At 43.5% G+C, this 11,758-nt stretch overlaps 1 protein-coding gene across 1 annotated transcript; it reads right to left on the bottom strand.

The window, feature by feature from the left end:
* Nucleotides 1-224: 224 nt before the first annotated feature.
* Nucleotides 225-8,854, bottom strand: LOC125516451 (probable proteasome inhibitor). The gene is made up of 10 exons (XM_048681889.1): nucleotides 8,692-8,854; nucleotides 3,753-3,939; nucleotides 2,414-2,581; nucleotides 2,061-2,114; nucleotides 1,916-1,969; nucleotides 1,102-1,179; nucleotides 986-1,014; nucleotides 843-900; nucleotides 690-767; nucleotides 225-306 (listed from the first exon to the last, which is right to left on the bottom strand). The coding sequence occupies exons 1-10, from the start codon at nucleotides 8,852-8,854 to the stop codon at nucleotides 225-227; spliced, it is 951 nt and encodes a 316-aa protein (XP_048537846.1).
* Nucleotides 8,855-11,758: the final 2,904 nt, after the last annotated feature.

Raw genomic sequence — 11,758 nt, 5'->3', positions numbered from 1 at the left:
AGCTCCACATACGATTGTATAGTCGAATATGACAAAGCATGGTTTGGAAGGGGAATACAGCGATACGGTAGTTTACATTCATGTTCTCAAGCACAAGCAGAGTCTTTTTAAAACACAATTTGTGATGCATAGCAGATTGGTGCTGCAAAGCGTTCACGATCGAGCACAACAGAAACAAAGCAGAGTCATTCAGCACAGGGTGCAGGTGGGCATGAAGCCGAGTCTCAGAAGAAGTCTGGGCCTTGCTGGAAGAACTCAAGGTCTGGGTGAGTGCTTCCACCTGAAGGACTTGAATGCCTCGAATGCCTGCGTCAACAGAAAACTAGGAGGTTGGCATACAGCTCTTCATCAGAGTTTCAGCCAGTAACCACCCCTAAACCCCAGGAGGATGCAACTAGGAGGAGGATGCAACTAGGAATAAGCATAGTTGTTTTGATTATATGTTAGTGGACTGTGTTCAATGACTTCCATGACACAAGAATATATATAAGAACGGTCATGATGTTGCATTGGATGTGAGTTAGGAATCAGTGTGAAAAAAATGAACTATAAGAACGGTTTTTTTCTTACTTGAGACAACAAACCTTTCTAAAGCGGTAGTATCAGGTACAATAACAGGTCATCTTGAGCCTTACCGGTTTCCAAGCATAAAGTGGGTACATAGAAAATGTTAAGAAAAGCTAACTTACCTCACAAAGCGAGATGGTTCAAAACCTGGAACATCAGGCGGGCCAATTGGCTCGTAGCGACCACCGGGCGGAACACTCCTATTAATATTTGATTCCGTTTATGATAGAACAAATACTGCAATGGTATATTTAGTAAAGGTAAAATGAACATACCCAAGGTCACCAAAAGGAGTAGAAGGATTTGTAGGAAAGAAACGTGGATCATTTGGACCTGTAGTAATCAAATAGGTTCCATGTTAGACAGTACAGAGGAGCAAATGTAAAGAGATTCCACAGATACTCAGTTAACATATTACCAACGTGCATACTACCACCTGTCCCACCACTGCAAAAAATAAGACACATGGTTAATTATGTGCGGAAGAACTGATCTGTCGATGCTTTTACATGTATATTATGGTTGGAGACAGACCTGTGAGGGTAGAAGCCAACATCAGGAACAGGGAAGGTGTCATCATGACCAACTGGAGCTACTGGAGGATAAATCAGCCTGTACAACAATACATAAACAGAAATATTAGCCCCGTTATCAATATCCTATAACCAATTCACTGGTAGCCTATTTATCCTACAAAGAGTGCTAGTGAGTGCAAATTTTGGTAGAACCGGAATTAAGTTGACATGAACAGGCCCCTTCACTAGTTTGTGCACTTGTAAAGAAAATTCTTAGGAAATTCAGAGTACTATAAAGTGTCAATTCAGGCACATGTACCAAATTTCAAATAAATAAATAATCATATGCGTGATGTAGCAAAAGGACAGGACAGAGTATAAGTATAGAGCAAAATGATGTTCTTATATATATGCGTACCAAATTAGATGGCAATAGAATATGCGTCAGGACATGCATGCCCATGAAAAGTGAACGAGGCCAGTTGATATCAGGACCGAAGGCATGTTCCAAGACATTCAGCTTGTCATTGAAGGCGGTGTAGGCATGAATGAAGTAGAAGAAAACTAGAAAAGACTCACTAGTGGCTAAGCCTTAGAGATTTCAAATCAGATTGAACAGGACTCAATAAAATAACAACAAAGTACAAAACGGTGAATAAAGGAGTGCCACACAACAGAAGAATGGGACATACAAATGGTTGTACCTTGTACTTGGGGTTTCCCACAGAACATTTTCAGAATTGGAAGTAGAAGTGACAACAAAGTACAAAAAAGGTGAATAAAGAAGTGCCACACAGAAGAAGAAAGGGAAATAGAAATGGTTGTATTCGTACCCGGCAGGTTCAATCATCCTTATACTCCGGTTTTCCCACAGAACATATTCAGAACTGGAAGAAGTTCCAAGAACGTACCAAAAAGGTGAATAAAAGGAGTGCCACACAAAAGAAGAAGGGGAAATACAAATGGTGGTATTCTTACCCGGCTGGTTCAGTTATCCTTGTACTTGGGTTTTCGCACGGAACATTTCCAGAACTGCAAGGAGAAGTGCCACGTGTTAGAATTATTGAAAAATGGAGTCAGCTACAACAGAAAAGCTTTGGAAGTTAAACTTTAGGCAAAGGAGTAAAATCATCAGAATATTACCATAAAAGCCCAAATTCCCCAAATAATGATATTAATTCATTTGTACCAAGTAAAAGTGCAACATGGAAGTAATTACAGAGGGTAATATACTAGATTATTTGTTTGCGATGAGATAAACAGAAACTTAGTCTGATTTTTAGTGTCAAAGATGGAGATGGGACATGCCTTAAAACCCAGCATAGAAATACCTGTTTATTGACGAACTGCTCTCAACATTAGGATTCTGGGCGGCAGCAGCATCCTTACCATTCAATTCAGCCAATAAGCTTAAGTTCAGGATATTAATGAAGTCCGGAAAATTCTTGTACAAATCTTTATACTTCCTGGTCTGTTCTTCAGAGAAGAAATCCTTCACACTATATACACAGAACCAGGGTCAAAAACTCGAAACTATAAACTGGAATATCCAGACTATTCAACATAAGGCCAGTCAACAGAGCAAGTACTCAAAATATTTTACATAATGATAAACTAAACATGACAAAATTGTCCTCTTGGCTGCACTAGGTCTTTCTTAAGAAATAAATTAGAAATAGATTTAATATCACTTATTGCCCCTTGTATCACACTGGATATCGATAACCATATCTTGTGCAGAAAATCATACTCAATCAAACAGAATACATTTCTATACTAAGATAGTTGTAGCAACCCAAGTCATCACATAGTAGAATAGAGCAAGCACACTAACAGGTTGGCCGAATTCATAAACAGTCTCTATAAGTCTAGCTCATCGTCACTAGTTATACCATTTATACTGTTCCGCTTATAGCGACATCATTTCTATAAAGCTTGTTAATACAAGTGAAGGGACTTGACAAAAAGAATGTGCATACAACAAAGCACAAAAAACCATCACAGTAGCTCAACCATTAATTGAAGTAGTCTTTACATATATAAAATGTCTCCACACATAAAAAAGAAGCAGGTCTTGAGTTCAAATAGCATGGCTTCATGGGTTTCAATTTCAGTTTCAACAAAATTTCAGCACCAACTGAAATCACTGAAATTCAGTTATTTCAGTTTGCATTTCAGCCAAAAGGCCGAAATATTCATTTGAATTTAATTAAATATTTAAAATTTTCAAAAAATATTTGATTTCCTGTGTACTACTGAATTTGCTGAAATATTTTGACCGAAACATAATATTTCAGTTTCTACTGAAATTAATGAAATTCAGTGAAATCTCACTGAAAGTGAAAACCATGCATGGCTTACAATTCATGTTATTATGTTACCAAATATTTTAGTCAGCCGAGGTGGCAACGATGGTGATAGAGTAAACCGACCATCAACAAATTTCTAATTTAGCCCCACTTGTTAGTAACCAAATAGTGGGAAGGTGAAAAGATCATCACTACCGACTGAAATATTTTTGGAGTGAAGATTACCACATAATGTACATGTCTTAGATCACAAAACATATTTCCGTGTGAAGCAAGTGACATGTGTTCTAGTAACAATAATAAGAAAAGCACATGGAATCTAAGAATGATATACAACAATAATAACAAGACTGGAACATACTTTATGTGGACATTGCAGGGTTTCTTGTGTCGTGCCTCAAGATCTCGCGCATTAATAGCAAGGAAGTCAGCAATCCGTAGACATTCCATTAAGATGCACTTCTTCTTGCCCTCCTCCTCCTTGGAGTACAAAAAGGCATAGCAGTTGTACATACTGTTCCAACCCTCAAATCCCACCTCCACCTCGTCTAGAATCAAGAAAAATAAAAACATTAAATATATAATTAAAGGCTGGCAATTACAATGCAATTCAGGACTCTGCAGAGTCACTTTCCTCTTTCATCTCACACCAAAATATAACTTAATTAATTCCCATCGAGTGAACCAACTAGACAGATTTGAAACTCCCATTAGATATTTACAATTTATTATATTCCAGTTAGAATGACGAGTACATTAGTTCCACAATGCAAGCAGGAAAAGAAAGCCACCGGTTCCATTCATTTAATGACCGGATGTTCCGTCCCTCACTATTGGTCACAACTATTTAGCGTAAAGCTATGTTTTAAAATTCGGATTTCAATTCCTCGCCTATTAAGATAAGTTTGACCCTGAAAATAATTCCAATTTTATCTCTTCTAAAAAATGGTAAGGTCTGCCTTACGTTGTCTTTTCGTCCAATTCCCCTCACCTCCCTACGTAAGCTCTGTCCCCATGCCACCTCAATTTTATTTAATTTTTCCCACCGATTCCTTGAAAACCAACTAAACTGCCCCACTTCTTATTTTTACCAAATAAAATCATGTTTCATTGGTAAGTCAATAATGTTATGAGGGTCAGTCCATCAAACATGGTGTCTTATCCCTTAATTAGTGTCCTAGTTAATTAAGCAAATTTGTTAGCAAAGAGTCAAGTCAGTTTACAGACTGTATTAGAATTTGAATAGATGTACGGGATTGTTGGTCAAGTCTTTTCTATACTTTAGAAAAGGGCCGGACCCTCTAAATAAAGCTGAGAAGAATAGTGCCGTTTACTTTTATGTACTTCTCAGTAATTATGGTGGGTTATGTATGTAGTAGAAGCAGCAGCTACAAATCACAGCCACCTTCACGCCTCCGCCTGCCAACCTATTTCATATGCCGTTATGGCCGTGACCCCCTCCAAACCCATCTACTGAACCACCCCGCCCATCACCTCCCTTCTGACCTTGCCTAACCATCACCGGTGGTGAGCGCAACTATTTGGTTATGTTTGACACGGTCAATACCTAAACGCTGCTGCTTGCTGTACATATACGTACGTACATATTGCACTAGTCAATATTTATGTCTAAAGCTACCTTTTGTTGGGCCTTGTCAATGCATGTACGCGAGTCTACCATAGTATTAGCGATATGTCCGAACTTGCGACTAAAACTACTCTTGTACTCATACTGAAAACATGATCATGCGTAACAGCAGCGGTAGGACCCAGAAGGAGGTGGCGACCAACGGCCGTCAATCGGCGAGGCGGCGACCCGCTGTGTGTGGGTCATCGACTGGCGACAGCAACTCACTAAAATATCTAGTGAGATATTTTGAGTGCCGGTACTTATTTTTAGATTGTAGTCGTATTTTTTGCACAAGTAGTATATATCTAGTATTCTAGTGATCTCGCTCTTACACAGTTGTATTTATACATGTTTCTCCTTCACAAACTCTGCCACACCTAAAAATTACTCGTGCCACCGCCACTGACTATCACCTCGACTCAGGATCAAGTTCTGCCATTGCCCCGCTTCCACAAGCTCGACTTCCCAACATATGATGGCTCAGTCGATCCCCTTGGTTGGCTCAATATGTGCAAGTAGTTTTTTCGTGGGTAGCGCACATAATGAGGCCGACAATGTTTGGACTATAGCCTGCCACCTCACCAATGGGGTTCAGTTGTGCTACTTACAGCTTGAGCTAGACTTTGGCATGCCAACATGGGAGCCGTTCAAGGAGGCCTACCACGCTTAGTTGGGCCATCACTTCGTGCAAATTCCTTGAGTGAGTTGGCGCATCTGCCGTTCTTGCAGACTACATCAGCAGGTTGCTAGTGGTCAAGTGCCACAACAATGATCCATTAACATCACCCCATTTACGGTTTTGGTACATGGTCTTCGTATTAACGTTAAGCTTCAGCGGCCATCTGACCTCCACACTGCCATATCCTTTAACAAGGCCTATGAGCAGCAACATTTCCCTCCAACAACATCACCACACCAGCCTTTTGGGCCTACGGGGCCTTGTACCCCTCCGATCTTCCTGCGGTCAATGCAGTTACATAACCTTCTTCTCCAACACCACTACTAGCACATGTTCTTCCATTGAACACTACAGAACCAACCCACCCACAACAGGTTCGGCGCCTGACTCCAGCTGAGTTTGCAGAATGTCATAGTCAAGGCCTTTGCCTCAACTGTGACAGATCTATGTTCGGGATCACCGGTGGATGCGATTCTTCTTCATCGAGGCAGATGACTACGACAAAGATAGCTCCACAACTGATAGCACCCATGGCCCCTAGGAGGTAATTGACAACCTACAACTTGCAGATATGCTGTTTTTCGAGGAAGGGAGATAATGTTATGTGGCTAACTCATCATATGTGGAGTTTTGTCCCTTAATTAGAGTGCTAGTTGATTAAGAAACTTTGTTAGGAAAGGGTCTAGTTAATTTGGATATCGTAGAGTTTGAATAGATTTATTGACTTATTGGTCATGTATTTGAATAGATCTACCGGCTTCTTGGCTGACCCATCTCAATAAAGCAGAGAAGATTATTGTTTTTTACTTTTATCTACTTTTCAGTAATTAGGTTTATGTTAGTAGTAGATCCTTGCAAATAAGTATTGATTCAATTGGAAGCTAAAGTACGCAATCACATAAACAATAAAGTAGTAGGTAAATCACGGCCTTTACAATACAAAACACATGAGTAATATGAACGTTCTCTCTTAAGTCCAAAAAAACATAGTTTTTGCAATGATGGATTCTCGAATGCACAAAGACAAAAGTAGAAATTATATAATAAAGTGACCATGCCTTTGTTAATTTCACGAGAATCCGAGGAACATGAATTTGCAATGATGTTATTTCACAACAATTTGAGAGAGTGAATACACATACAATACACAAAAGGAATTTGTAAGAGCTTTAAACTCTTGTTCAATAGAAAGGTGGCGTTCCTGCCAGTTGCTAGGAAAAAACCCTCGCCAAAAATCAAATGAAAATAAATGTGTAACAGAAGTGCTGCAAAAATTCCTTCAAAGATATTTCAATCCAATCAAAGAAGACTTCAACATTGAAATGTACCTTGGTATATAAACTTAAAACCAATCGCTTAATCATTGTTTCAATTAATAATTTCGAACAGAAGGAAGTGGTTGAATTTGTGAATACAATGGCAAGCATGTGCAAGCATAAGGAAATGTACTTTTTTGAAGGTTTATGTTTTAATTGATTCACAATCTGTAGTTCAAATTGAGTTGTTCAGTTACATGCATGTGTAACCAAGTTCGTTTAAGGTTCAAATTACTTGATATTAGCTTTTGGTAAGTTCTGCCGGCCAAGCACTACAACATACTGATCTACTATGTTTGAAAAAATTCTGCCATGTTTAGCAAGCACGGAGCAAGGCAGCAAGTAAACCGTCGAATAATTAAAGAGACTCCCACATGATGAGGTGACTAGAATTTGCTGGCTGTTTCTTGATGTTGGCAAGGCTCGTGATGCCATTTGTTTTTATGTCTTCACTTGACAAGTAATGTGCGGCATGAATATCAGGAAGGCTGAGTGAATTAATCCAGTGGTCTTTGGCCATACGATTCGGTGGTTATTTTGATTTATGTAGGGTGGAGATCAAAGGTTGTAAATTCAATGGTGGATATTGAGATCATAGCTTTAAATAGCAGGCTATGTGATTCTATGTTTGGCGCTAAATCGACGTTATAGCGCGCTAAATGAAGCCAAATTGTATGTGATGCATTTTGGCACGAGGCCCCTGCAAACGCTATAGCACCGAGGTAACGCGCTATTTAATACTATGATTGCCATGCTATATCTTTAGGTGGGAAAACAGAAGGTGAGGTGGTAAATTCAAAACCGGTGTATTAACTACAGTAATAGAGATGTTAGTATATATAGAACATAACATTGCAACGATCAAGTAGTAGTACTTTTGTAGTTCCGTAGTGATCCAAGTCTGAAGCCAGAGGTTCAATACAGAACTTACGAAATTTAGCATAGTAACATACAGTACACTACTAAGTTCAGTCACACAGCAAATTTGAATTACCAATTCCGAAATAGGAGTTTCACTCTCCACTTCATGGATTGAACTGCTAATTTTAGATCAGAATATATAAACATAAACTTCAGCTCAAAAAGGATTCAGAATTCTAAAATGGCATACTGTATTACTCCCTCCGTCCTAAAATAAGTGTCTTTGATTACAACTTTTTTTTGGACGTGAGGGAGTACTAACTACCGGAGAAGATCAAACAATAGATCATAAATCTAGGGAAGGGACTGATTCTCTGAATTAAGTTGACAATTAAGCACTTAAAGTGTTTTGACTCAGGGACACATTTCCCAAATCAACCACGCCTGAAATAGAAGAAGCTGCTACTGACATTGCACCATTTACACCTAAATATAGCCGAACCATCGATCTACATCTATCCACTTGGGTACTCAACCCGAGAATCATCATCAGATATGCAACAGGAGCCCTAAACATGGAGCCGTTAAACTGTTTGACTCAGGGACACATTCCCCAAATCGACCATGCCTGAAATAGATCTACATCAATCTGCTCGGGAACTCAACCGGAGAATCATCATAGATATGCAACAGGAGCCCTAAACATGGGGTCTGTCAAATCCTAACTTGCAGACTACAGTACGCTCACACTAAAAAACACATATATACGTACATAACATAACCCCTAGGGCTAAGGGCGTAAGGCGGAACGCACCTGCGGGCAGGCGATCCATGAGCGCGGCAGGACCGGCGGCGCAGAGGGAGTATCCGTCGGCGAGGAACGCGGCGTTTGCAGCGAACACGATGCCGTCGTGGGCGGAAATGAAGACGGGGCGCGCGGCCCTCACGACCGCCATCGCGGCCTCGGCGGTCACCATCCTGACGCTGTAGGCGTCGGTCGTCGGTCACTGCGCTCGGTCGTGGAGGCGGTGGTCTCGCGGCGTTCTGGAGAAGTACCTGTTTATTGACGAATTGCGCTCTCAACGTCAGGCTACATGGGCAGCAACAGGCAGCGTCCAAATTAGAAAATCCATATTACCAGGCGTGGATCTGGAGGTGAGCACGGAGGGAGCGAGGGCGGGTCGGGCGTGGGGGCGCGGCCAGCAGAGCGGAGGCAGTGATGCCGGGTCAGACATCGGGGAAGGGCCGGAGACTGCAGCGGTGATGGGAGGGAGTCCTGGGGATACGCGGCGGAGCAACGGGGCGGCGTGGGACGGTGCGGCGGTGGAGTGGCGGCGCCCTAGAAAAGGAAGGGGACGAGGGAGCAGAGGAGAGGCTGGGTCGGGGGGGAATGAAAAGGACTAACAAGTACTAGTAACTGAGATCTGAGTAGGTCCCATCTGAGTATGGCTTGCCCGAGCGCATCAGTGACTTTGCAAAAGGAAGTCGTCGCGGCAGTTTCAGTCAAAGCGAAGTCTTCAGTTTCAGTTCATCATGCGTCCATCGTCACCTTGAATGCTTGCACGTTCGTTCCTATGGCACTAAGTTTTTTTTTAGTTTCTTTTGCGAGAAGGCCTAAGGCAGATATGTTAAGTTACACGTGTCTTCACAAACTCACCCGTACAGAAAATAAAATTATATTTGAATTATTATTAGGGGAGCCAAAGTCTTCTTCCTCCTGCATCCACCAGCGGCGTGCCGTGAGCATAGGTTGATGCCGCCTCGACTGAGCAAACATTTTTATACCTAGGAGCTTGTAGAAACAGCGGCGGGAAAGTCATCGATGTAGATCAGGAGATGCCGACGGCCATGATCTGTGAAGCACATCGCCGGCCCACAGAACAAAACACCAAGAAGACACTACTAGAAAATCGTCGTCACTGAGTTCTTTCTTTTTTGTTTGCCGAATACTAGAACACGGGATCATGACAAAAGCTGTGTTCACCGAGTTTGCCTCTCGGTGAACAACAGGACACGACACATGGGAGGCACTATCGAGCCCCATGCAAAATGCACTTGGCAGACATGGAAGAACTCGGCTTATGCGTAGTGTGCCGAGAACCTATTCAAATGCACCCGACAAATACGAGCCATGTGGCCTGGCTGTCTACAGCTGACGGCCGTGACGGTGGGGACGCTTTGCTGGGAACCTAGTCAAAGCTACCCAGCTTATGCCCAATATGCCGGGAAACTAGTCAGAGGCACCTGACAAATAGGAGCCACGTGGCATGGCCGTTTGTAGCTGACCCGTGACGGTGGGCGACCTGTGCCGAGACCCCGATGAATGGTAGTCGGCGAACTGTGCGGTACTTAACCAACCAAGCCCTAGGCGTCACTCCGAAACAATTCTATCGATCAGGGCAGGCGGTGGCTCGTAACCTTTAACGAAGGTTGTTTGGAAACAGGACCTTCTCCCACAAGGGATCTAGCTTTGTAGCGGGGATGTATCAGGTTTGTGAAGGGGGGTTTGGGGCCCGTTCCTCCGATGGTCTCAAAACTTTCTCTGCGCTCATACGAGTCCATTGAAAGACACGTGCCAGGACCTAGCCTTTTTCGGGGCCGCCAGTCATTTTTCCGTGCATTTTCTGCATTTCCAAGGGTTTATGCCGGAAAATTAAGAACGGAGCAGCGGGCACATGAAATCATGGACGGAAAGGGCTGGGAGTCCCTGCCCACGGTCTTCGGTCCATGCCTAGCTAGGCCCTGCACACACAATCGAGAGGGTGGGCTTAACCCGGGGGGGTGGGTGGTGCACGGGGAGGCCGTCAACGGGTAGCCTGTTGCATCCCCAGAAATTCACGGGAGCCCGAAAAATGACGGGACCTGGCGTGACATCTTCACACGGGCCTTGGAGGCTGTGCTAAAAACCATATACCGTTTGGAATATGTCTTCGTGGAGGTTGTGTGGAAACGGGACCTTCTCCCACAAGAGATCTAGCTTTGTAGCGGGGATGCATTCAGTTTATGAAGGGAGTGTGGGCCTGTTCCTCTATTGGCCTCCAAACATTTTCTACGCTCACACGAGCCCGCTGAAAGACATGTGCCAGGTCCAGGGTTTTTTCGGGGGCCGCCAGCTACATTCCATGCATTTCCTGCATTTCCAGGGGTTTATGCCAAAATTCAAGAACGGGGCGTTGGCCACATAAAATCTTAGACGGGAAGGGCAGGAAGTACCTGCCAATTGTCTTTGGTCTATTTCCAGGCCTTGCGCACACAACTGAGAGGGTGTGCGGGGGTGGGGGGTGGGGCGAGGGTTGGCCGGCAGCATGTGGTTTGCTGCGGTTTAAATCCCCGAAAATTCATGAGAGCTATGCTACTTATGAGCTGTATTGGGATTTCCCAGAAGAGGAGAGGATGATGCAGTACAATCTCTACTCCTAATGGAGCAGTTGGTAATCTCGCTTCCAGTTTTTTTTCGTCCCATCTCCCATGGTTTTTTTGGTACCTCCTCCCACCTCCGACTTAGCCACCAAGAACCGAAAAAACCTCGTGCTGAGGCCCCAACCCGCATCCATGCACGTACGACCGAAAAAAGACCTACGATGGTTAACCAATGAAAAAAGACCTAGGGAAACTAACCAGCGACAAAAGAAAACCTAAACCTATCGCCCGCACGTGCGATCGACAACTCCTGCCCTCGAGCGAGGTCTCCCTTCGCCGCCACCCTTCATCCCTTCGCCGCCGCCGCTCCACCTAGAGCCACCCTCTTCCCCACTGCAACGCCCGTGCCGATCCATCCCTTCGCCCCAGATCCATCTCTCCACCATCGCCGATTCATCCCTTCGCCGCCGCCGTTCCATCCCTCCGCCGCCGATCCATCCCTTCGCCGTCGCCCCGCACAT

This window comes from Triticum urartu, chromosome 6 (genome assembly GCF_003073215.2).
Source record: "Triticum urartu cultivar G1812 chromosome 6, Tu2.1, whole genome shotgun sequence".
Taxonomy (NCBI): Eukaryota; Viridiplantae; Streptophyta; class Magnoliopsida; order Poales; family Poaceae; genus Triticum; species Triticum urartu.
The sequence above is the reverse complement of the archived record's forward strand: the minus strand, read 5'-3'. Positions and strand labels throughout refer to the sequence as shown.

What these genes read in the sequence shown, in the direction of transcription:
- LOC125516451 (XM_048681889.1), bottom strand. Translation starts at nt 8,854, where the DNA reads ATGGTGACCGCCGAGGCCGCGATGGCGGTCGTGAGGGCCGCGCGCCCC. An exon ending in AGGATAACTGAACCAGCCGG is followed by an intron (nt 1,970 to 2,060) that starts GTAAGAATACCA and finishes AACTTCTTCCAG; the next exon opens with TTCTGAATATGTTCTGTGGG. An exon ending in AGGATGATTGAACCTGCCGG is followed by an intron (nt 1,180 to 1,915) that starts GTACGAATACAA and finishes ATTGTTGTACAG; the next exon opens with GCTGATTTATCCTCCAGTAG.